Source organism: Lytechinus variegatus, chromosome 12 (assembly GCF_018143015.1).
Source record: "Lytechinus variegatus isolate NC3 chromosome 12, Lvar_3.0, whole genome shotgun sequence".
In the NCBI taxonomy this organism is placed as follows: Eukaryota; Metazoa; Echinodermata; class Echinoidea; order Temnopleuroida; family Toxopneustidae; genus Lytechinus; species Lytechinus variegatus.
In genome coordinates this window covers 3,697,581-3,724,271 of record NC_054751.1, presented here as the reverse complement: position 1 = coordinate 3,724,271, position 26,691 = coordinate 3,697,581, and the positions used below count along the sequence as shown (strand labels likewise).

General features: G+C 35.0%; 2 protein-coding genes across 2 annotated transcripts in view; one reads left to right on the top strand and one right to left on the bottom strand.

Moving 5' to 3' along the window:
- The window catches only part of LOC121424883 (MMS19 nucleotide excision repair protein homolog), a 28,119-nt gene extending 23,565 nt beyond the window's left edge, over window positions 1–4,554 (top strand). Inside the window, exons 20-22 of the mRNA XM_041620730.1 lie at window positions 207–266; window positions 1,432–1,532; window positions 2,353–4,554. Coding sequence (XP_041476664.1) covers window positions 207–266; window positions 1,432–1,532; window positions 2,353–2,383 — 192 coding nt within the window. The 3' untranslated portion in view covers window positions 2,384–4,554. The remainder of the gene's footprint in view (window positions 1–206; window positions 267–1,431; window positions 1,533–2,352) is intronic.
- Window positions 4,555–5,467: 913 nt separating this feature from the next.
- On the bottom strand, window positions 5,468–22,835 carry LOC121424684 (Y+L amino acid transporter 2-like). The gene is made up of 10 exons (XM_041620428.1): window positions 22,189–22,835; window positions 21,499–21,624; window positions 17,400–17,493; window positions 16,585–16,629; window positions 11,228–11,351; window positions 10,588–10,691; window positions 9,966–10,062; window positions 7,514–7,663; window positions 6,596–6,773; window positions 5,468–5,896 (listed from the first exon to the last, which is right to left on the bottom strand). The coding sequence occupies exons 1-10, from the start codon at window positions 22,754–22,756 to the stop codon at window positions 5,841–5,843; spliced, it is 1,542 nt and encodes a 513-aa protein (XP_041476362.1). The 5' UTR covers window positions 22,757–22,835; the 3' UTR covers window positions 5,468–5,840.
- Between the last annotated feature and the right edge of the window lie 3,856 nt (window positions 22,836–26,691).

Sequence of the window (26,691 nt, the reverse complement as noted above, 5' to 3'; positions counted from 1 at the left end):
CACATTGTTGCCAACGTTCTTTCATTCTCATTGTTTCACTCTCATATTTACAGTCAACATGTTTAAGTTGAATCCGTTGCAGTTGAAGATTCAGCTTCGACTTGTTTCTGGAAAAATATGAATTGATGTAATGCTATGTGTACTCACTTACTATAGATACACATTCTTATTGATGTTGTTGCTTCTTTGTCTTTTGTCTTTTATAGAAAGTGCGCATAGCATCTCTGAAGTGTATAGGGGCTGTTACCTCTTTCCCACATCATATAGTGAGTATGATTCAGTATCTTCAGATGTTGGATAAAAAGGAATGGAATTTGTGGTAACAATCTAGCTATGACTTTGGACATAATCCAATAAAATGACCATCCAAGTGTTTGCACGTTTAGATGAAACCTATCTGCCAATTTTTTATAGTATAAAATGTGTACTGCTGAAAAATGGACAAAATAAGCATTCCTTTCCAGCCAAGTGTCAGGTATTTTTCCAGGAAATATTATTACACTGTCCCATATTTGCAAATTTGCTTTTACGACATTCAGTGTGATTAGTTTCAGCTTCCTTTTCATAATTATAAGAGTTAATGAATCAGAATGTAGATCAGGGCCATGTCTTACAAGGAGTTGTAATTGATCAAATCAACCTCAACTATATGGAAATCCGATGTCATATTATTTTTATACAGGAAGTTTGGCAATGTCTTTTTTTCAACAAAGAGAAGCATGCCAAATTTTGAAGAATAACTATAAATGTATGAATATATATCAGATCTAGAAAATATTTTGAACAAACATGCATTTTAGTCGTTGATTTTGCAGGATTTCCATACTTGGTTGATCGGATCAGTCATAACTCTTTGTAAGACGGGACCCTGATGTACTATGATGTGGTGACAGTTAATCTTACTGTCTGCTGTAAATACAAGTCATTGACCTGAAATAAAATATATCTTATTACCTATTTCAACTGACACCTGAAAACATTTCGTTCTTGAAAAGTGCTCTGAGCACTCTACAGAGTGGATTTGGTGTGATATTGATACAAAAGTCTAAAACTATCACACAAGGACAGTGTCATCCAATATTATTATTACTACCATTATTATTATTTGTAATGACATCTTTAAATGATTCAAATGTAGGCTTGAATAGAATGTTTTGTATCCAGGTAACTCTGCTTAAGTTGAATCAGTTTTTTAGAATAGTGTTATATACCACTTTTTAGTCAAATTTCTCCTCAGCTGAACAGGATTCTGTGGTTCCAAAAGATTTGACTAAGGCAGAGTTACATGTATTTTGTTTAAAAAAAAATGTATAATGATTACAAGTATTCAGAAAAGTTGTATTTGCATAAATTTTCTTTATATCAGGAAAAAAAAGAAGACTCTTTTTGTCAAAAGACCAGTCACATTTCTCCTCTCTTGCTTTGTGATAGATTTATCCGCATCAGGAGACAGTGGTCAGAGCATTAGCACCAAGGCTGGACGATAAGAAGAGACTGGTCAGACAGGAGGCGGTCAAGGCTCGGACAAAATGGTGAATATACCAATGGCCAAGGAGGGGGGGAGGAGTATTTACGGGTGATCTGGTTTCAGGGTTCATGGAAGGTACTCAGATACTCGGGTGAATTAGTCAAAATTCAAAGTATGATTGTTGGATCTTTTGAGGAGACATTACTGGTCATCCAAATGGGATGATAATTTTTGAAGTGTCACAGGCTCAGGAATTGATTTTGTCAGTATAGATACCAAGGCCTTGAATGTTAGTAAGAATAATATAATGATATAGGTATATTTACCCAGGGAAGCCACTTCAGTTCTGAAAACTGTTTTTTCCAGCGGGCCCTGCTATTATTATTACCCCGGCTTTAGGTGGGCTGTCTAGGCATTCAAGAAATTTCTTCCTACCGGGTACCCATTCACCTCACCTGGGTTGAATGCAGCACAATGTGGATAAATTTCTTGCTGAAGGAAATTACATCATGGCTGGGATTCGAACCCACGACCCTCTGTTACAAAGTCAGAAGACTAATTCGCTGGGCCACAACGCTCCATAGTTAGTAATTAGTAATACTAATGATAGGATGACTCAATATTTTTCCTGTGACATTTATGATAGGCATCCTTTTCACTTTGTGATGCTTAATATGCTTTTAACTTGTCAGCATTTCGTCCACTTTCCATGCCTATTATGGAGGATTTTTGATACAAAAAGTATTTGAATTGTAGCATTTTCGATATATGTCTTCATTCACTCAATACATAATTTCTCATTCATTTTTCTCAGGATGATCATTGCAAGTTTACAAATTTCTTTAACATTGATGTCATTATTTTTTTTTTCTTCACCAATACAGGATTCTGCTACAACAAGACACAAAGAGATAATACAACATTTTATTGTATCATATTATGGTAAGGCATCGATCATGTTAGATGGGCACCCAGTAGGATTTTAAAGCCTATGCAGTATTCTCTCGCTGGAATGCTCCCCAGGGAGTGAAGGAAGTGCATACTTCTCTGTGGACAAGCCAGGATGCAATGATCAGGATACTAACATATTTGTAAAGTGCTTTGAAATGTTATTCCGATGCAAGCGCTATATGTTTAGACAAAACTCTTACAAAAGTACAGCATAGTATGTATTCTTCTTATGGTGATTGAGCTTGAAGTCAATGTCAAAGAAAAGAGGTTGAAATACAGTCTACAGGATATTCTTTATGACTGGAGGAATCATGCTTTCTCACTAATCTAAATAATCTATAGTGCACCTAAATGTTCCTTCCTCAGGGTCTGTTTAAAGACTTTTCCCCCTGAACAGACAGGCAGCTCAGAACAATCTCATGATGATCATGTAACTTTTATTTTGATTCATGAAATTTAACATATAGTCAGCCGACAAATGTGACATGATTGTGTTTGGGCTTTATCCAACAAACCTAGTTCAAGTTTTATTTTCGAAAACCTACATTTTTTTGGTGAACGTTGTCACCAACTGGGCAGTGTGGAGTGCACTTGATATAATCGTTAAGTGTTTGTTTATGTCTGTACAAACTCAATCACAGGTACACACATTTTTATTAGAAGTAAAATCCGATCCTGGATATTTTATCTGTTTCATCAAGACCAATTCGGGCAAATTGATGAAACAAATATGATTGGATGTGAAACCTTCCCCTAGATTGGAATCGTAAAATCAAGTTATCAATTGCAAAAAGAGCTGAAAGCAAATGCAACTCTAAACTTCAATCTCAAGTAGTAACGATACTATTAACATTCCCTCCAAACAAACACCCAATACAGTGGTGCTAAAAAGTTAGTGAACTCCTTCAGAAAATGCACTCCTTCATGCTGAGTGTTGAATGTAGAAAACAATGGAACAGTGCTTGGCAAGCCCAGAGAAACAAATTTATTGAATGTAATATTCAATCACCTGACTTCACAATTAAGTATCTAAAAGATGGCAGAATTTGAATACTTGAAATATGTTAATTTTCTGGTGTGGTACACTAACTTTTTAGCACCCCAGGTGGGTGTTTCATAAAGCTGTTTGTAAGTTAAGAGCGACTTTATGAACGACTGGTGATCCCTCCTTGTGGTAAATGGTATATTCGTTGGTGATGTTTTGGCACATAAAGAAGGTTCACCAGTCGTTCTTAAAGTCACTCTTAACTTACGAACAGCTTTATGAAATGGCCACCTGTATATGTTCATATGAGTTGTATTATGTATGACTTGTCAGACAGTGCTTGCATTCATATCCCTATTTCAGCATGAATCAAATTTCATGCAAAGGGATTTAAGCAGTTAAAACTGAAAGGGCTTCCCTGAAGCAGTCAAGTACCATATTTCTGTTTTTCTGTTATGTATGTAAATTATGGATGTTATATAAATTACATGTTACATTATGGCTATGAAGTTGAGTGTGTGTTTAATCATCATCATTATATCCATAAATGATTATTTGAAATGCTATGAATCATGTGTCCAAATTATTGAGAGCTATACAAATACTGAATCACTTTTCACTGTTAAACACTTGCACAAAATTAGTACTATTCACTTTTAAATTCTCTTTTCTTTGCATATGTATCTTTTGTATACAAAATAAATACATGAATATTAAGAACATATTTGGCCAATATAAGTGTGCTGTGGAACCAGTGTTGAAAATCTAAAGCTATCTTATATTGCATGAGCACAAGACAAGGTGTTCGAGTTATTATGAGATGGGGATTTTGAGAAGGGCTGACAGAGTGGTGATGAGAGTGATAAGTGATTTTGATGAAATCAACAAGGATCACACATTATCAGATACATTTATTAATAGATGGGCCAATACAGCAGTTACTTTGTGACCTTATCTTTAATTTTCTTCTAAATAGATATTCTAGATTTATATAACTTCAGAAAATAGAACAAAACCTTACAACCAACAAATAGAACATACATTGAAAATACACTTAATTATCATCAAGAGCTTTGTGTTGTAAATACCTGTAACTGATAAACTCACACACAATGCCATAGAGAACTGCTTTTCATTTCCAATCATGCAATATTTATTTTATAGTTATCAGCAATAATGGTGAAAAACAAAGATGAATATATATTTACAAAAGTACTGCTTATTGATTTATACATCAAAAGAAGTAAAATACATAGTACACCTTTTTCGGTATTCAATTTGTGAACAAAAGTCTTTGTCCTATAAGTGTATTGTAAATTTCTGTCAAAAATATACAATTATTATAGTTTTATGTCTACTAAGAGTCCATCTACAATATCCTATTTTCAAGAATTTACTCCTGAAATCAGAGTCAGTTGTACAATTCCAAACAATCATCAATACAATTTTTAAAAATTCATATAGATACAGTGCATTTCAGGGATAACCATAGCTTGCTTTTCACTTTTTAAACTATCACGATTATAAAAGTTTCTTCATAATATTTATTTATCAAACACAACAAAATATGCACACATTCCTCTTCCTCCTCCATAACTTAAAAACCCCACATTTACACTATTGCATAAAATAAAAGGCGTCCTTTTTGGAGCAAAAATTATTTCTTAAAAAGAAAATGTTTGAGACGTTTCTTAATGTCCCTTCAAAGCTAAAAATCATGAGAGATACAAATGTTCATTTTGCTTGCCACCAAAGAGCAGGTTTCACAAAACATAGGCCCCAGCCTGTTGGCAAAATATTGATGAAAAGGGGCTTTATACAACTTCAATTTCAAGTGACCAATAATGCACCTGTAGAAATACATGTAGTAAATGCTAAGAGTATAAAGTTGTATAAGAATTCTTTGTAAGGAAATATAGAGAAACAATACCCTCCGTACTACTGAATATTATGAAAATACATGTATAATGTTCACCTACCCAGACATTCAAAGTAATTATTGCAATCATACTAAATGTTAGCATGCCTGACATTTACAGATCATTCTATATTAAAGTTGTAGGTATCAATCGCATGTCTTTTTGTATAACTTGATCAACAAAACCTCATCAACTTGGGCGATCTTAAATGAGAGCTGCGGCCCTGTGAAATAGTAGCGATTGAGTGAGAGGCTGAGGTTTTCGATTGATTATACACAATATTCTATGCAGTTGATTGTAGACTGCAATCAATCACTGAGTTTTATGTTATGGCCCCCAGGACTCAAATTGCAATTGATGTAAATTTTCAATGTCTCAACTACTCAAGCTGAGATTGATCGCAATTTGAGATCAATTTTTCTGTCAAAATTTCATTTGTGAGATGAAGCCCTGCTCACTTCAAGATTTTGATCAGTGAGGCATAGAGTACCAAGATGGTTGTTCAATTTGAATGACACTATCTCTCTTCTGCCACAACAAGCATCAACTTCTGGAACCAACGAGTGACCAAATCTGAAAAGAGAACGACTTATTCATTGAAAAAAAATGATGTTCCAACAATTCACATTTATTTGTAGACATGCACATACAATCTATTCCTAATTGCATTCTTGTGGATATTGATTGTACCCTCAACCCCCCAGAAAAAAAAGAATAAGAATATCACTATCAGAAGAAAACCTATATATGCATAAATTTATTTTATATCTTAAAATGGATTGAGGCACATTCAACTTATTTGAATTACATATTTTATTTTGATATGTATAAAGACATTTTGCATTTGTGTCAATTGCTGATAGGGAAAATCTTTAATTTTATTTAGAAAACAGTCATTATCTTGATTAGGACATTCAACTAATTTTAATTATATATTTTGTGTATGTAATATAATTTTATCTGTCATTCACATTGGTTCTATGACATTTGCTCCAGTGACAATTGCTCTGCTCTGAATTCCACACACAAATTGGCTGACCAACAACCTTGGGTTTAACACTACCCTACCCCCAAACCTAACCCTACAGGTCTACACCCAAAATAAAACCCTACTGCAAACCTATGAAATTAGACAAAATTAAATGTGGAGCAATCGTCGCAGGAGCACATTTCGTGTCACTTTTACGGCTAGCATTAATTTTTGTGTATATTGTTACTGGGGAACTATTGAATATAAACTTAATATGGCAAGAGTCTGTACACACTAATTACCATTGGCTTTGACGATTATCTCAGGTTTCTTCTTGGGTTTGACAATGAAGAAATAGACCGGGATTCCTGTGCACATGATAGCGACACCGATAGCAGTGTCTAGGGGGGCGGCGATGGTTCCCATGACGATGAGGAAGATGCATGCGAGGACGAAGATAATTGGAAGACTTATATGTACCTGGAGAGGGTTAAGAGAGAAACAGAGATGGGTAATGAGTGACTATTTGTAGATGTGGATCGAGGGGTGAGGAAAGGGGCATGCATGCAGGTGCATATGCAAGGGGGAGGGGGAGACTTACATGGGTTCAACCCCCCGTCAGATTTTTTTTGAAAACTTTTTTTGCTTGTCAGATTTTCATTAAACTCGAACCTCCCCTTTCAAAAACCTTACGTACGCTACTGGGGGCATGTGGCCCGTCCCACTTTTAGAGGGTCAATTGTAATATTGTTTTGTTTTTTCTGGTCAAAAGAATTTATTAGTATGGGAAAATGTTCCCTTCAAGAGTCAATAACCTTACTTTGGTACTTTTTGAGGTGTAAATTCTGGGACTATTCTTTTGCATCTCAATAGTTTTGAGATGAGTAAGAGAATGTGAACATCCAAAGCCAAGGTTACTTGAACAGGATGATGAGGGTTTGTTTATATATTCATCCTTTATTTATTTAAAAGATGAGAAGAAGGAAAAGAAGAGATAAATAGAAAGTTCCGGAGATGAAAGAAGGAAGATTATGATGAGAAATATGAAATGGCACTGACAGAGGAGAAAAAACAAGGGTGAATCATGAATGGAGTAAAAGAAAAGAATATGGTAGGAGAAAAGGGAAAAAGCGAAGGAAACCCAATACATAGTAAGAGGAGTCGGATAAAGAGAATGAGGTGGCTGTAGCTTGAAGAAGAGTAAGACCCCTTAATCTTACCTTGTATGGTCTTGGCCTGTCGGGTTCCTTATAACGCAACCATAAGAGTCCTGCAACAGCTAGACCACTGGTGAGCCACGTCACAAAGTTGAAATAGTTGATGATTGTAAACACGTCGCCAGCCATTGAGTAGAGTATGGTGAGCAAAGACTACCAAAACACCAATAACAAAAAAGTATTAAGCTAATTTGAAAATTGTCATTATATTACAACAAAAATGATGTGCATGTACTTTATGAAAATATTGCAAAGACTATCAAAAGAAAATGAAATAAAAGAAGGCTAACAAAGTTAGGTACGTACGATTGTCATAAATTTTTCACAGTGATTAATGGGAACGACTTCCCTCCCCCATGATTTTCAAATTCGCGAAAAAATGAAGAGGAAAAAATAAGAAAGGCAAGAAGAAACAGATGGGGGAATAAAAAATGGTAAGGCAACTCGATTCTACTTAATCAAGATAAACAAGAATTGATGCCACCCTTAGGTCGCCCCTGTCAAAATACTCTGGTGCCGCTCTTGACTTAAAGGGCATTTCTACTATACAGTGTGTCCCACAAAAAAGGAAACCCGTTTTCAGAGACAGATTTCATAATTATTAAATATGTCTTTACTACAAATTTGATTTGTATGGTAAGAGTGGAATCTCAGACGTGCATCTTTGATATGAGACCAACATCTTAGCAAATTTTTTGACTACCTGTTTGATATCTTGCCTTCAGGAAGAAGGTTGCGTTCGATGAAGTGTATAGGACAAGGGCGGACTAGTCGGTACTCGGGCTCGTTCGTCCCCTTTTCTATTCGGTTGCAAAACCAAATATGAAAAATATGAACTGTTTTATCGAATGTTATAATTGAATATCAATCAACTGGGCGTGTTCATCAGTTTGTTCCACATCCATCTTATCTTTCTATATTTTTAATATTAAACGTTGTTTGTTTTGGAATCACATGACATGTTTTTCTCCGTCGGTTCTTGCTTTCTTCCTACCAATCAGTCTGAGGAAATTTTCAATAAAAGTGAACAAAGATCTGTTCATTTTGAAAAGATCTATTGTTTACTGTGCAATATAGAAACATTATTTGAACGAAATATCTTTCCTGTTAACTGGTTTTAAATGTACAAATGCATTAATAATAACAAATAGATTGTAATATATACTGTACTTCGATTATTTTTACTAAAAGATTGATTCGTGTATTTCTTCACAATACATGTTCTTCTTCGCAAATTTTCCTTTTTCGGATCTCTTTAAAAAAAGTGCATATATATGTATCATTGGAATTTTTCATTTTTGTCCAATTTCGTTTAAAGTAAATTGCCTCTACAATATTTTGATCCCTTTTTCTTTTTTAATCGCTATAATAATCAATAACTTCAGTTAAATACTCAACAATGTCAACCTATAAATTGCCCTTTCTTGAACACGTCATTTCGTCAATTGTCTAGTTTTATGCTAGTGTAATTAATTGTAAATGTAAATAAATGAGCAATGCCCTTCAAAGTGTATTATTTTAGCTTTTTAATGACGTTTAAATGGTGTATTATGTATTCGTATAATGTGTGACCACGACATATTTCCGATAAAGAATGAATTGAATTGTCTAGCTTTGGCAATTCTAATGAGATATATTTTATAGAAGGTCGACTTAAGCAGAGTTGAGGGCATAACTGTAGTAATAAATGATAAATAATTACCATATTAAAATTGATTAAACCCCAATTTTAACAGGGAGCAAGACCTCTCAAAGACTGCTGTAAGAACATGAAACTTGGTTGATCTTTCAAAGGTCTTTCAACAAACTTCCAAAGATCCCCGAGGTCTTTCACGATTCCTGATGGATCTTTCAGTGGTCTTCATGGTCCTTGTGAGTCCCAAAACTTTTTGAAACGGTTCAATACAGTCTTTCAGCGGTCTTACAGGAAAATGGTCCTTTGATGGTCTTTCAGTGGTCTTTCAATGAACTGTCAAATCTCTTATTAGTCTTTTCATGATCTTTCGGCAGTCTCTCAAGATTTTTGCGGATATCACTGTAAGACTCGTGAGAGATCACTGAAAGATCATTGAAAGACCAGGCAAAGTCCATGGAAAGAATTCTGAAAGATCACTTGTTGCATAAAAGACAACTGAAAGACCATTGAAAGAAGTACCAATCACTTTTTTTTAGTTCTTTGAGGGGTCTTTCTAAGCCACAGAAATGACAAATTTCAGTGATCTTGGAGACTGCTGTAAGACCTTGCCATTTGTTGGTCTTTGAAAGGTCCTTCAAAGGTCTCCTCTCTGTGAAATTTGGGCCTATACGGTATCGTTTACCCATGTTACACATTGTAGGTTTCTTATGGTAAGCTCAATATTCTCAATAATAAACTTATGGTAAACAAAATATTTTCAATGATAAACTGATGGTAAATTTGAAATTAATAACGATAAACCCATGGTAATATACTCACAGTGAATAATAATGATGGTAAAGGTGTCTTTTTCTCAATGTTGATCATGGAAAGGAGGTCGGGTAAGTGATTCTCACGAGCACCAGCAAAAAATAATCTGTGGAGAAGAATAATAGTAAAAAGGATATCAGAATTTAATGAGGATTTCAACGAATCTTTGGATTGATTTTTATACCCGACTGAATGATAATGATAATATAGATAGAGTTAACGCTACTATATTTCCCTTTTGTAACTTGCAATCTTGATTCAGTTACAGAGATTCAAGAAACATATATCATTTAGAAATAAGCAACAACAAAAAACAAAAAAATCAGGGGGCCCAAAATAGACCCTTTCATTTTCTTCTCCATTTTCTGTTATTGCTTTAATGATTGATTGACAGAAGGATTTTATTGAATATATTCATCCGATACACTGAACTGTGATCATGGTAATGGTTCTAATTAATGCATATACAAGGTAAAAGTCAATGACACAACAGTTTATTCTTGTCTTTTTAAAATTTCTTTCTCACTTCTTGAAATATCATAGGGAATGGTCATCCCATGCCTCCCGCCCCCGGCCGCCCCCCCCCCCCCGGCCTGTGAAACGACTCCTGTCCCTGAATAATGATGTATACCTAGATGAGGTCAGCATGTTTCCATTAGCTGAGCCAAACGTTGAGAGCGCCACAGCTAAGGGCATGATCCAAGCAAAGCTTCCGAGAACCTTAGCCCCATATGTCTGATAAGTAAATGAGTGTGAGAAATTTCAATGATAAAAGAAAAGAAACATTATTGTTCAAATGCATGATCCTTAAAGTTTTAAGGACTTCGAGGTGTCTCCTTAACATAATTTTCTATTCGACATCTGATATCAATAAAAATTGGCAGTATTTATTGCATTATGTACATAAATTACATTTTCGAATTTGTACATGTATTATAGATTACATTCCTGGCGCCTTGAAAATACTGGATGAAATAAAAATGGAAGTGAATAAAAATCTATCAAAAATGAGACTTACATTAAAATGAATACAAGTCTTCATTAAAATAAAAAAAAATCAACACAACATTCTAAAGCTAAAATAAGTTATGATAAATCTATCTTGAAAAATATTTCCATAACTAAAACCTAATGGTGCCCATTTCTTATGACAAAGTGATGTTCCCGAAACCTATTGATGTTTTCACAACATTAAAACAGTAAGAATTTCTTAATTACCATACAATCCTTGAAGGTTGCCAATTTGATTCAAATATTCAAATGATACTAACCACTGCCACAGCATTTGAAGCGAGGAGTTCTTCCGGTGAAAGGGCGGCAAAATAAGCAACGTTTGTAAGGACGTAGACTATCGTTACAGTGATAATGGTGATGACGATGGCACGAGGAAGATTTCTGAGAAGGAAAAAATAAAGGTTTTTACTTCTGTAGAGGATAAAGTGATTTTTATCAGTAATTTAAAGTTCTTGATTATCTTTCAGTGTTTGTCTTTGCTTTGAGCGAATTTCCAAACATAAAAGCTAAATTGACTTTAAGAAAGTATTAAAGTGATTGGTTAACATTGGTTTGACTTTTAAAAAATCTGAGCTAGAAGGTCACACTTGTCACCTGCGTCTGTGATATGTAACAAAAATGAAGCCCAGAAAAAATTGCGTTCGAAAATAATTATTTAGTGCTTCAAAAATTGAAATATAAAGTGACCGGAAACGCCATCTTAATTTCATCCCATACACTTATGTGTACTTTTTAGGCGTCTATAAGACACCTATTTACAAAATCGGGGTTTGCCTTGTAGTTTTAGCTTTTCTTTCTCAATAATGGTTGTTTTGAGGGTTTATTAGTTCTAATACATGCACTTGTACACATGTTTCATCTTGGTTTGAGATTTTTTTTAATCGGCTGCTCACAAAGTTAAACAATACCTTTAAGTGTTGTGTTTAACTAATAACAAACGGGGGCACATTCTCTTTAGCACGTTCTTTATTCTCCCCAAGAATTTTTTAAATTACCGTAATTTCACCCTTGAAATCTATATCATTTGGCCAATGATAACCATTTACATTATTTATGAAGTCCATTTTTAAATATGTATATAAGAAATAGATTAAAGATAAACTCATGTTTACTTAACATTATTTTATAGCAATTTACTGCAGAAATCTGTCAAAACACAAGTTTAGTATTGTCAGTAAAAATAATATTATTTATTCAATTTTATCTAAAAAGTCCAGGGTAGTCTTGTGAGGCCCAGATTTACAAAATAAACTAATTTCAATTATATGGAGAAAAATACAATACGCAAACAAAACTAAATAAAATATCAATGCCATCACATTGAGTGAATAGAAACAAATTTTAAAATTCGATTAGAAATCAATAGACAATTTAAAAATCGATGGATATTACTGAGATAAAGAAAAATTACATCAAAACAACTAAGCAAAAATCAAAGTAAAATTAATAAACAACTTGCAGCACTGACAATTTGAAACACTATACTTTGTTTACAAAATGGTATAATATACAATTTGAAATCATTATGGGTAAATGGAAAAAAAAGTTGTTACAGTAAACAAAAAAAAATGACTCGAGGACATGCAAAATGTACAAACAAAGACAAAAAGAAAAATGCATCATGAAAACATACTAACAAACATACAAAACATACTGACAAATCTAAAACATCCATCTGCTTATGCATTTTCATTATTCTTTTATACTTTAGAAATTTCACTAATGCTTCATGTGGGGGTGATATGCTTCCAAGCAACATCTATTTATTATCTTTTATCACCCCTGACCAGCATGTAGCACTGCTCCATTCTGTATTGTATTGTATGTATAAAAGTCATTTGCGTTTGTATCGTGATTTGGTAGTTGATTTGAGTTTCGATACTCTGCCTTTGGAGGTTGCTTGAAACTCAAGGATATCCTTTGTCGTACGATAGTCTGCATTGTGAACTAATCTTGCATATCTGTTTTACGTCATCCTTAATTTAAGCAAATATTTCTTTTTACACTTGCCCCCAAACAACCGAACAATAAACTATACATGGGAGAATAAGAACATGATAAAGATGTTTAAGTATGCGTCGATTCAAGTAATATTTAATCTTTCTAATTAATGCAATAGCCCGGTTTATCTAATTAGTTAAATTAACGATGTACGGTGTCCAAATTAGACTTTGGCCGAAGGTTACTCCTAAATACTTGATATCAGAAACATTCTCAATGTATTCTCTTCTGTGAAAGATATTTATACTTAGGTTCTTAGTTTTGTGTTTCTTCCCCAAAACCATCACTTTGGTTTTCTTTGTATTTATTTCCATACTATTTATTTCGAACAATTTGCACAGTAATGCATGTTTTTGTTATTTTTCTGAGTGTTTTTTTTTTTATATAATTACCTTTACAAAAAAGAGCCGTGTCATCAGCGTAAAGTGCAATCTTGATTTGGTTACTGAATTTTAAGTTACATATATCATTGAGAAATAAGCAAAAATGAGGGGGCCCAAAATTGACCCTTGTGGCACACCTGAATAGATCTGTAAGAAATCATTTTGGACGCGCCTTGGAATGAGACACATTGCTGTATATCTGAAGAGAATCAGTCTGACTCGACCGATGTTATACCATAATTTGGCATTTTCATAACAATATTCGTAAGATATTACGTCGAACGCCTTTTTGTCCCTCCTGAACGAATTCCGGCAGAACACTTGTTCTCTTGGTCTGTTACAAAAATGTTAAATTTTTTGTTCAACTTGCTCTCATTTCTTTATTTCTGCATCAATTAGAATTCGCACTTGGTACATATGATCCTTGGGTAATACCACATGTATGTTCATGAGGGTAATGGGTTAAAAGGTTCATCTAAGGGTCAAAAGGTCAAATGATATGAGGTCATGTCCATATTTTTTTGGAGCATTTGTTCAACTTGATATTATTTCTCTATTTCTGCATCAATTATGAAGTGTGTTGATGAGGGTGATGGGGTCAAAGGTTATCTAGGGGTCAAACCGTCAAATGATATGAGGTCGATCATGTGTATCTTTTTAAAGTTTTTGTTCAACTTGCTCCCATTTCTTATTTCTGCATCAGTTTTTATCACACTTGGTTCAAATAATACCCGGGAAATACCACATGCTTGTTGTTATGGATTTGTCATTTCATGAAGTTTTAAGTTATCTAAGGGTCAAAAGGTCAAGTTTTTTCCAAATTGCTGTCATTTCTTTATTTCTGAATCAATTGTGTTCGCACTTGGTGCATGTGATCCTTATAGGAAATACCACATGTGTGTTCATGAGGGTGAAAGAATAAATATTTAATAGTTTCTTCATTTATGCGATAAACTCGGGGATACACTTAAGATCTATCTTGACAAGTTTAGAGTATTACGTAAAAGGGCATACAACTTGCAACAAATTCTAATTATATTCATCCAAGTTCTCCATTATTCCTTCGTCTGAAAATGTTACCATTCAGTGAACTTGTGTCATTTGTGTATTGTTTATGTTAAAAGTTTCAAACTATACAATCAATGCCTCAAGAGTATATACTTAAGAAACTCACAAATACATAATAATAATACAGGTCAAATGGATTTTATTCATCAGCATTTTGTGAGAACAAATGTCACTCTGACCTTCTTCATATTATATCCTGTATTAAAGAAAACAGTTTCTGTTGATATAAAAAGAAGCAAAAATTGTCAATGTTCAAAAGGTTATCAAAAATTGCTTTCTTGAAAGGTTATGATTATCTTCCCCCATTATGTATTTTAGTATTTTCTTACATTTTAGTCCATGACCTACACGAATGTGAAGTCTGTTCTTGTTTGCTGTGTGTGTGTGTTTGTGGGTGTGCTTGTGCGTGTCCGTTTTGTAAATAGTTTCCATATTCTACTTTAGCATCTTGACTTCATATAAACTTTTTTTTTGTAGTCGGTAGATTAGTATTATGATTATCTTCCTTCGTTGTGAAGCAGTTTTATGACTGAACCGAACTACCCTCCACCTTATTTTATCATTTTTTTTTATAAATAAAACATGAACAAATAAATAAATACTTCCTTTATTTTATGTTATTAATATGTTCTTTATTCCAGGGCCCTGCTCACAAGCCTTCCTTTCTAAAAGAGTCCTAAAACCAAATTGTAGATGCTATAATCTAATTGATGTGTTTATGTACTCATTATAAGCATTAACTCTATATTTACTTAATTATAATATGATGCTTTTGGCTTTTGAATAAATAAACTTGAGCCTGAGCTTAATGAGGAAAGCATCGGAGCAAGCAGTCACGTCCTATAAGTTTACACTTTAAATGAAAACATTATCTTGAAATGAACACACAATGATGAAAATAAACAAAGGAAAGAGTAAAGAACAGATCATTTTCGAGCTTGACCCTGGAAATTATGGATGAAGCGTGTTATATACACCGTGCATAGGCAGCACCCCTGGGAAGCAGGTAGGTATGCTAAAAGGTAGAAATTTATCCCAAGATCACCTTTTAACAAGATTTTTTTTTTGCTTGGCCATCTTCATTTTTTAAGGGGGGGGGGGGTAAGTGAAAATTCATTTCTTGCTTGGCAAATTTTCCTGACAAAAATCACCTTTATTTTGGAGCTAAAACTTTTCTTTGCTTGCCAATTTTTTCTTCCAAACCAGTGACCCCCGGGATGATAACATAAATTCAATTGAAATTATGTGTTCATTATTTGATCGTATGAATTATCGTTTTCAAGAGTTGGTATCAATGCTGTATTGTCCTTTATCTCGTTAAATGATAATACAGTACAAAGTAATACCTCGATATTTGTATTTGGCGGCACCAACAATATGGAGGATAAGATAGTAAAATAAACAACAGTTTCATCATCAAAATATGTCTTGTCTTTTCTCAAGTAAAGTAAATTGACAAAATGTTATTTGTTCATACCATGGACCTATCACATGGGGAAATATAAGAACCAAATCGCCTAAGAACTCATTTAAGAAATTAAAAGAGATTTCGATTTAAATTGGTAGTTTGATTATGTTATGCCTTTTAATGCTGTGATGTTACTTTCTTCTTGCTCCTATTCTCAATATCTACAAATTCCCAAGCGTTCCCGCTGAAATTATCTCAATTACGATGATAAATGGAATAATACAACAACGATTTAAGTGTATAGGCATCGTACCAAATAATGTGCATGTTCACAATAAAATGAATATAGGTAAAATGAAGACATATTTTTTGGTTATATGCTGTGCATTTTTTTTTAAATAATGGACGAGGACGAAGATATTTTCGATCTTTATAATGGTCTAATCCTAATTCAATATATTGAATACCATTTTAAATGTATTTAGTGTCTATACCAGCACGAACTAAAATACTGCATTTTATAAACTGTCCCCAGAACCTTATATTACCCAGTTCAATGTCGCAACATCTTGATCACGTAGTCTCAAAATATATAATGGTTCAAGGCAGATTGAAATGCACATAAAAAGTGAAATTACAAAGACATAAAACGTATGTAATTATTCATATATGTATACATTGCATTTTATTTCATACTTATGACTTAACTTCCCATTATACATGATATATATTCTCAAACTTGATGTTTCCTTACCTGTAAGGGTCTTTTAATTCTTCCACAACAATGTTGAGAGCGTACCTGAAAATAGAGTTTGACATTATATTGCATCACCTGAAATATATGGTAAATAAGAACATTCGAATTATAAGTAATCTACCAATACGTCTTATAATAATATCACGTAATCTATCGCATTTTTCTAGATATTGATTATAAACATTACAATGGCTATCACTGATATTTATACAGTACCTTCATAAAAAGGAACTCTTCAATAGATAACTTAATAGTTATTATGATAAGAATATCAATAACTATGATGATGATGATGAATAATAATAATAAAAGAATAATGATAATAATAACTATGATAATTATAATGATGATAATAGTTAAATACAATAATAATAACATAGCAATGACAACAAAAATAATAAAGAATATTGTATTGATTGATAAAAATACTTAAAATTAGTACTACCACTTAAACAATGATATAAAAATGAGATGGCAGATTTGGATAAAGTAATTCAAGAAAACAGAATCTTGTATAAATTTCATTTCGTTGATGACGTGATTCGTAATATTTTTTTTTTTTTCAAAGATCTCGTCCAATTGTTAAGAATACTAAATTCCAGAAACCTAATGTATCACCGAAAATCTTTCAAAAATGCCTCTTCCGAGTCCAACTGATCCTACGATATTTCTGTTTTTCTTTTTTCCTTTTACAATTACATTGGTCATGCAGAACCTTTAAAAAATATGAAATTTACTGCCTCCTTTCGACGATATAGGGCCGATGAGAGACTGCAAAAAGCGTCAGAGTTAAATGGAGGTCATTATCTTACCATCCAGCATATGAAAATAGACCAGAGTATAGGGCAATCCCCAATCCATTCAGTTCTGTTCCTTCAAATGAGTTTTTGAAATTCTCTGTATTTCCTGCGGAACATTGTTATTGCTAAAAAGAGTTATAATTCGCGAAAGATTTGTAATAATAATTACAATAACTTAGTCTTATATAGCGCTTTTAATGAGATCCATATCAAAGCGCTTTACAATGTAGAAAATATGAAATATAAAAAAGTAAACTAGAAATTATATAACAAAAAAAATAACAACATTGAGGACAGTGTAGATGGAGCTATGTTCAATGTGCTTTTTTCACGAGATAAATCTTAACATCTTAATATCATACTTGGTATAACACAGTTAGAATTGCAAAGATTTATGTTAGAAAATATATTGATAATAATGAACATAATGATACGCAATAATGATATGCCAAAAAAATGAAAATGATTTTGGATTCACTAAAATTCTGAATTGAATTGAATTTATTATAGAACGTCACTGGCAATTGCCAACATTTTGTTCAAAACAAGAAGTACAAAATGATACAAAACAAAATATACAACACAAGGAATATAGGCAGATAAACAAAACAAAAAAGTATTTCGTCAAAACAAAAAACAAAAGCCAAAAAACAAAACAACTTATATATACAAATATACACAATAAACACAGGAATCATTCGGATAGATATTTTGACAATGAGTATAAAGACTGATGTCCAAGAAAGAATAAAAAAAACATAAAGAAAGTGAGAGAAAAAGGGAAATAAAGAGGAAAGAAGTTCGAAAATGGAGAGAGCGAGAGAGAGAGGAAGAATGAGAAGCAAGTACAGAGGCTGAAATCCTCTTGTCGAAATGAAGTCCATCGAGTTGAGATGTTTTTTTTCTACTAGCCTATCCAGCCTGATGAAGGATGGAGGAGATATAGGAACAGACCTATGAGCAGATGCAGTTCGGGCACCCTTAGTAGAAATAACCTTGTAGATGAAAACGTCTCTTCCTGCCAAAGTCAATGTATTTCGAATCCATCTCGAAATGGTCTATCCATGTTTAAAGGTCCTCTTTATGTGGTGTCTATGACTCTAGCCATGGGGGTAGTATAGATCTGCTTGTACGCAGTAAGGAAGGGAGGACTAGAGGCCATTCACATAAACTTGAGAAGCAGTATGCAACAATGCTTGATGTTAGGAAGTTCTTCTTTTCGAAACGCGTAATAAGTTCTTTGAACAGTCAACCAGAAAATGTGGTTTCAGCACCTTCTGTAAAGTCCCTTAAGAATTGGCTTGATAATCACTGGAAGGATATTGCTTTTGTGTACGACTTTGAGCAATGGATTGTATATCTTGCCACATGCAACTATTTAAAACTGATAGTGTGGAGCATACAGTTTATTTCCTTGGACCGAGGAACAGGCATAGTCCTACAAGCATAGTAAGTTAAAAGTAAGAGTAAGGAAAGTGAATTCTGGTAACTGATTAATAGCGATTTCTCTTTATCCCTCAATTATTCTGTTCAACGAACAAAATGTTTAAGATAACAAATATAGCATAAAGGCTTGTCTCACGGGAAAGTTTCTAAAGTAAGAATACCTTCCACGTGACTTGGCTTATCTTGCTTCAAAGAAGTTCAAAACAAAAGGTAACAAACAACCCTATTCCTAAGTGTCATGTCTCCAAGTTTAACTGGTGTAACGACTGCACCCGTTGTGCTGAAGTTAAGAGTTTTAGACTGAGACCTCTAGCAGGCGAAACCTAAGCCAATAGTTCAAAACTCGCTTCACATCCCAAATATTTGAGTATCTAGGTTTAGGCAGGCAGAGCTGAAAGGTTCCTTTCAAGGCGCGGTGCACTTAAAGACGGTTCCCGACTGTTGAGTGTCCATCCAGGGGGCCGTTCCATAAAGCTGTTCGTAAGTTAAGACCGACTTTAAGAACAACTAACACCCACCAGGACTAAAAAAGTTGACGAGGCACTCCTTGAAATATTTAATAATAATGATAATAATAATGATAATAATAATAATATTAATAATAATAATAACAACAATAATAATAACAACTCGAGTTGCATTCATCAAGCACTCTACCGATCATAAAAAAAGACTCCTGAATGAAAGAAAAAGCTACAAACTTAGATAGCAGAACTACATAAAGACGTGGCCCAACTCGGAGAAGTAGAAAAGGGAAACATCAAATCCAGTCGGATCAAGAGCAATGCCAAAGACTGCAATCGAAAGGTTGTATCTACCCCGTGATCTTGGAGGCAGAGATCTACAACAAATTGAGATGGTCTGGAACATGGAAGCAACGAACCTTGCCAACTACCTATCCAATCCACTTGATATACTGACGAGTATATCCCTCGATTATGATAAAAGTCAGGCAGTATGATCCATAACGAAGCAAGCATCTATCTTTAAAAATTATGGGCACAACATCGACTGACACTTCCTACGGTGAAAAAGAAAAGGCAAGACTTGAATGCTCCTTTCACAAGAAACCTCAAGAACAACTTAAATTCAAGCAACTTCATGGCCACCATGAAAAACTGACACATCGGGAGTTCGTAGACCAGAAGGACACCATCAATGGTTTAAGTCGGCGGGACTAACTGGTGAAACTGAAGGGTTCATATATGCTATTCAGGACCAGGTGGTGAGGACCCGTGCCTACGAAAAATCTATCCTCAGAGCAGACACCGACGAGACTGAAACAATAATACATTTGGTATCAGCATGTTCAACTCTTGCTGGAACTGAGTACATCACAAGACATGACAATATTGCCAAACTTATCCAATGGCAACTACTGAAGGATCGCGGTCAAATGACATGTGATCACGCTTGGGAACATCAGCCACAAACGGAAACCACGATCAATAACAGCATTATGTATTGGAACTGTGGCATACTAACGGATAGAACCATCAACTGCAACAAGCCGGACATCATCGTCAGCGACAACAACGTAGTAAATATCATTGAGGTCTCTGTTCCCCATGATATCAACATTGCTGCAAAGGAAAGAGACAAAAAGCCCAGATATCAAGACCTAAGGATTGAGATCGAGAGGATGTGGAACGTGAAGGTAGAGGGCACACCAGCCATCATTGGTCACTCAGGAATGGTGAAAAAGAGAATGGAAGCCTGCATAACCAAGATCTCTCCTCATCTTCGGATGTACGACATTCAGAAGGCAGCTATCTCGGGTACAACCAGATTGATGATAAAGACTCTCGGACATTAGTAGAGTAAAGTTCTTAGTTGCACTTGAAATTACTTGGTGCTTTTTGCTAGAGCAAAGGGAAAGCAAGAAAAATACGGACTTGATCCTGTTTAGAGGAATAATAATAATGCCAACTTGCTCATACCACATATAATAATAATACTAATAATAATGATAATGATACCAACTTGCTTATACCACATATCACTGCCAAAATGCGTCCCTATGCGCTTTAAGTTAAGACAGAAAAGCAAAGAAAAGAGAGAAATTTGCTGGTTCAGGTTTATCGTAATATAGCTGGCTCTTTGCTCAAAGAGCTCCGTTGGAAATTCAAAGAGTTTTCAAAGAAGATAATAAATGTTTCCTGGAACTCAAGTCTTTCGATTTCTTGATGTAAGTACAGTATTGCCGTTTCGTAGAGTCTCTCCACGACGACATGATGAACTTTGTTGTCTTGTCGTTTAGTTTATTAAAAGATCTCCAAAGATCAATACGATCCCACATGAGTGAGTAACATTAGAAACTGGTAGACTTCACCTAATTATAGTCTTTCTCTTTATCAATTCCAAATGTTGCCCCTGTGTCATACTTTTGAGAAGAGAGAACCAAGGTTGCGAGAGCCACTTTTTGTTGATACTGTCGACTCAACAAGCTTTGCCTCATAATTATTTCACCATATTTTTAATTGTCTTTAATTTCAAATCGCTGTATTTAATTCAGATTTATTATGCCACGTTTGATATATACCATGTTGTGTTTTTTGTATTATGTATACTCGTGAAATGAAATAAAGTCAAGTTAAATCATTAAAGTCTTAATTTCTTTGCGATATTTCTAAACAATTCTTAAATAAATTCAAAGGATAGTTACCTGTAGCAAGTTCTACCATACCAGAGATGATAATGATCACGAGAGCGCCAACTTTACAAATACTCGTCACATCTTGAAGCCAGCTTGACCACCGAACACTTACGGCATTGATTAGTGTAACCACGACTGCGGAATGAAAGTAGGAAATCTCTGATATCTATCGTCGGCAACCAGCTCAAACAAAGACACTTTTCTATTACTATCATTTAGATTTATCCCTTAATACATAAAATACCATAAATTAATACCATGAATCCCGTTCCGAGCTCAAAGCTATTCTTATATAAAATGCAGTCAGATTATGATAGACATGTTAGACACTCTTCGCAAACAGCAACGTTGCTTCAGTTGTGAAGGTAATTTATTATCGATCCATGTCATGAGATTCTGATAAGGAATGATGAACATATACATTTCGTGTTATAATGGCTGAAGATTTGATCACATGATACAGGAACACGGGTGGGAGTTATTAGTAAATAATGCGCCCGTTAATTAAGTTTTAATTCAATCATAAATTCGTTTTTGCATTCAGGTTCTCATTTTCTCAATAAGGATAAGTTAATTCCCAGAAAGATGGCTAACATATGACTTCTCTGCTTCTTATCCCACGGATACGTTTCTTGATAATTTGGGCAAAATCATAATAAATCAAACTAAGAAGAGATGATATGGAACCATTTAACTTACTGGTACAAGTTATAGCAATGAGTACAGTGGGTGTCCTAGGAGGCGGACATTCTACATAGGGGTAAAGTGGTTGAAGGCTGTAGCTTGCGAACGTCAGAACAACGACAGCCAGTGATCCCGGTTGAGCCATGACGGCCGCAATCCAGAGACGCATGAAGCCGAAAAAGTCACCGTAGATAAGCTGGATGTAGGCATAGGCACCACCGGAGGCTGGAATCATGGTACCCAACTCGGCATAGCAGAGAGCACCGATCATGGAGAAGACTCCGCAAACGGCCCATACCACCATGGTCGCACCGACGCTGCCGACACCATTCAGGACTCCCTTCGGGGACACGAAGATCCCGGATCCGATGATGATCCCAATGTTGATGGCGACGCCATCGATGAGGGTCAAGCGACGTTTAAGCTTCACGACGCCATTATCTTTGTCGTCCTTCTGGTAACCGTTATCGTCAGGTTGTTCGTAGATGTCTTTGATGGCACTAGATCGTTGTCGTGTCGGCTTGATATCCACCTCATCGAACGACTTCGACGATGATGTATTGTCTTCTTTACTTGATGCCATCCTCAAAAAATCAGCTACCCGTGTCCTGTTTCATAAAAAAGTGTTTATCACAGATATATCTTCAAGTCATCCAGAGGCTGCAGCCGTGTCCGTCTCACCTTCAAACTATGTTACTATCTAGCCTGTAGGAATATGATTGTTCAAGATTCGGCACTATCCATTCTTCAACACATTTTCTTGTATACCTCAGGCAAACATGAAATTTGACCAATGTGATCCGCTAATCGCTGACAGTCATGAATGATGTCGACATTTTTCAGAGTACAGACCGTGTCTATGCCTGTTTGATGTTCTGGCTGACAAACTAAAGAATATAGTTATCAATTCTTTAGTCGCTTCTTTGCCCTCGACAAACACCGTCACTGGTAACAGGGTGTCTAGCTTAACAATATGAAATGGACACTGAACTGTATTCGTAAGATCCAATAATCCCTATATCTTCGCATGATTCTTCAAATTTATTGACCTATGAGATAGAAAGGCGTATTATCGAGATAAAATGCGATCTTTGTATGGCACTCGTCTTCGCTTTGTTTATCAAGCGATCACTCGTAGTTTTTAACCATCTTCGTGATAAGTTATGATATCATCATTGTTTCATAATTATGTAAGGAATTACATATTCTTGCGGAATCATCATTATTTCATTGCATAGTTTTGACTGTTCTGTTCTGTATTGATAAGTCGATAACGATGGGACCAATAAATATACAATGTCGTTTCAAAATGTGCCGATTCCATTTAAGATATTTTTAGACGTCTTGCGAGAATTCACACTAGTGCGGATTGTCAACCAAATTTGCAGTCGTGTAACTGTTTAGTTTGACAACTTTCTTTGAAACCGTCTTGCCTTTACGATGCTGCGTATAAAAGGAAGACGGTTTGGTTATTAAAATCGAATATCGGCTGAGTAATACATTTTTATTAAACTAGGAAGAAAGGGGGACAGGTCAATGACTACTGGGAGGGCAAAGGGGAAAATATATCATCGATTCATCTTTTTAAGCAAATAGGCAGCTGGCACTTGTCCTAGATGGCTGCGCTTCAACATCCAAGACCCTCACTACTAGTTTGCCACAGGGAAGTGTACTAGGGCCCCTACTCTTTCTCATGTACATCAACGACCTGGCTTCCCCGAGTAGAAAATGGTCTTCACCTCTTTGCTAATGAATCAACCATGCATATTGCTATATAAAAAAAATCTTGGAACAGAACTACCTGTAATTTCTTTAACGTGACTTGTTGAGAAATGGGCACCAGATTGCATGGTGAATCACCTTCAATGCAAGCAAGACAGGTTGCACGAGCCTAATCACAACTTGCAGGCAAAAGATATTCATTCGAGCCAACCCATTGCTCAATTTTTAAATTTGATATTGCTGATTGACAAAAATGAATGAATATGACTGACAATCTAACACTGATTCTAGGGAGGGTACCTACTGAACTTATTTTTTCCAAATTGGAAAGATATATCACCACTATGGAACTATAGTTTTACTGGCGGAAGAATTAGGGTCATTTTACTCTCTAAAGTGATGAATTTGTTGTTGTTGTTGTTTTCTTGGGTTTTAAGGCACGTATCATTCAGATATGAATATTTACGCCCGTCGGATGTAGTCTTCATAAATGCTGATTTATTTTTAAAATGAGCCGGTCGAGGTACCCTTTTCTGGTCAGATATGGAATGTCAGACATTTATATTATCCACTGGTAGTTTACATTCAACCCTCGAATTTCCTCCTTATTTTTTATGAATACTTTTTAAGTGCCACTTTAACGCACGAGTCTATGGGAAATGAATTAGGCCTGTGAGCCCTATATGTATGTTGCACGGGTCTAATCACAACTGGCAGGCAAAAGATATTCATAAATGCTGATTGTTTTAAAAATAAAAATGAGCCGGTCGAGGTACCCTCTTCTGTTCAGATATGGAATGTCAGACATTTATCCTATCTACCGGTAGTAAACATTCAACCCTCGAATTTCCTCCTTATTTTTAATGAATTATTTTTAAGTGCCACTTTAACACAAGAGTCTATGGGAATGAATTAGGCCTGTGAGAGATAATCATCAGCAGGAAGAACCTCCCTCATATCTACTTCATGAACCCTGCCCTAAAAACCAACAAAGCGTACCACCCTACTTGGTGTCGCCAACACTTTGACCTGGGCTCCCTGGGGGGAGGAGTCAAATGTAAAGCTGTACACGCCACACGTGACATTTTTCGACGCGGGCCGTGCGTGCACTCGTAAAGATTATCAAGACACAGATTTTGTTTTTTATAGGTGATTTTGAAAGACTGGTCAATGGTCAATCGCGTTGTCAAACGTATTTGGGGTATTTTTCCCCGAAGCTTTTCCCAAGGGGCGTGCAATACACATGAATATACCTTTGTCTATTCAATAGCGTATTATTAGCATAGTATCATTATTAGCATTAGTATAGACAAAACTTGTTTAGGGGTCATATTCTGGCGACAACTTGTTTAGGGGCAAAAATGTGTAAATGAAGCCCGCGGGAAACTTGTTTAGGGGGTTATTTTGAACACAGAGAAAAACTCGTTTATGGGGTGCTTGGTCGTACTACATGCTATATTTTTACCTCATTTCTTGAATACATTGTGAGGTCTATTTAGATAGAGGGAGTATTAAAGCTGGCAAGTAAATGTGACGAAATTAATGTACTCGCTGATCGCCTCCATTATCCAGGGCACTGAGAACGATTTTTATTGGGTGATGATTTAAATTTGGCGAGAAAAAAGGGTTTCGTGACAAATGGACAAATTTTTTGTTATATTTCTCCTTTTTGCCACAAAATACAGAATCCATGGCATGCTGTTTTAAAGGTTTAAAAGGGATGGTCCGGGCTGAAAATATTTATATCTAAGTCAAAGAGTAGAATTCACTGACCAAAATGCCGAAAATTTCATAAAAATCGGATTACAAATAATAAAGTCATTGAAGTTTTAAGTTTAGCAATATTTTGTGAAAACAGTCGTCATGAATATTCATTAGGTGGGCTGATGATGTCACATCTCCACTTGTCTTTTGCATTCTGCGTGTTCCTGCACAAGTACGACAATACTCTACATACTCTAATAGGTCCATACTCTAATGGAGGATTGATGATGATGATGATGAAGAAGAAGAAGAAAAATAAAAAAAAAGAAGAAGGAGAAGAAGAAGAAGAAGAAGAAGAAGAAGAAGAAGAATAAGAGGAAGAGGAAGGAGGACGAGGAGAAGGAAAAAGTCTGGCAATTATCATTCGGGGGCGAAGCCCCGAGGGATAATAAACAAAATAATATACCAGGCTTTGAGGAACTATAGCAGGAATTATTTGACGAAGTTGAACTGTCAATTACTATTTTTCCCGAGGGGCGAAGCCCCGAGATGAAAATAGTTGCATTGACAGTATACAACCGCTCGAGGATGAACACTTCCTTCTATACTTTCGAAATAAAGGCTTGACATAATTATTTGTTTTATATCCTATGTATCCTAAGTTAGAACAATGAATCTTGGTCACATGATGCTATTTGAACCAACCACGGCACACTATTTAATCTATGTATGATATAAAGAGATATGGAAAAGGGTCAATCAGTGGCGTAACTACGGGGGGGGGGATGGGGGGCACGTGCCACCCCCCAATCGGCTGACCAAAAAAAAAAACGTGGAAAAGGAAAAAAAGAGGGAGAAAGGAAGAGAAACGTTGTGGGAAAGAAGACATTATTGTTTATTATAATGTTATATTATATCATAATTATGTTATGTTATATTACATAAGAAACGTTTTTTTTTCATAACTTAATGAAACATAATTTGCTCAGGGCCTAAGTCTCCATTGCTCCTGGTGCTCGCATTGTCTGTTTAACGAGATATATAATCCTGTTATATTAAATTAAACCTCCCGATTTCAAGTCATATACACCA

What these genes read in the sequence shown, in the direction of transcription:
- LOC121424684 (XM_041620428.1), bottom strand. Translation starts at nt 22,756, where the DNA reads ATGGCATCAAGTAAAGAAGACAATACATCATCGTCGAAGTCGTTCGAT. An exon ending in CTATTTTCATATGCTGGATG is followed by an intron (nt 16,630 to 17,399) that starts GTAAGATAATGA and finishes CTCTATTTTCAG; the next exon opens with GTACGCTCTCAACATTGTTG. An exon ending in AACATGCTGACCTCATCTAG is followed by an intron (nt 10,063 to 10,587) that starts GTATACATCATT and finishes TCTTCTCCACAG; the next exon opens with ATTATTTTTTGCTGGTGCTC.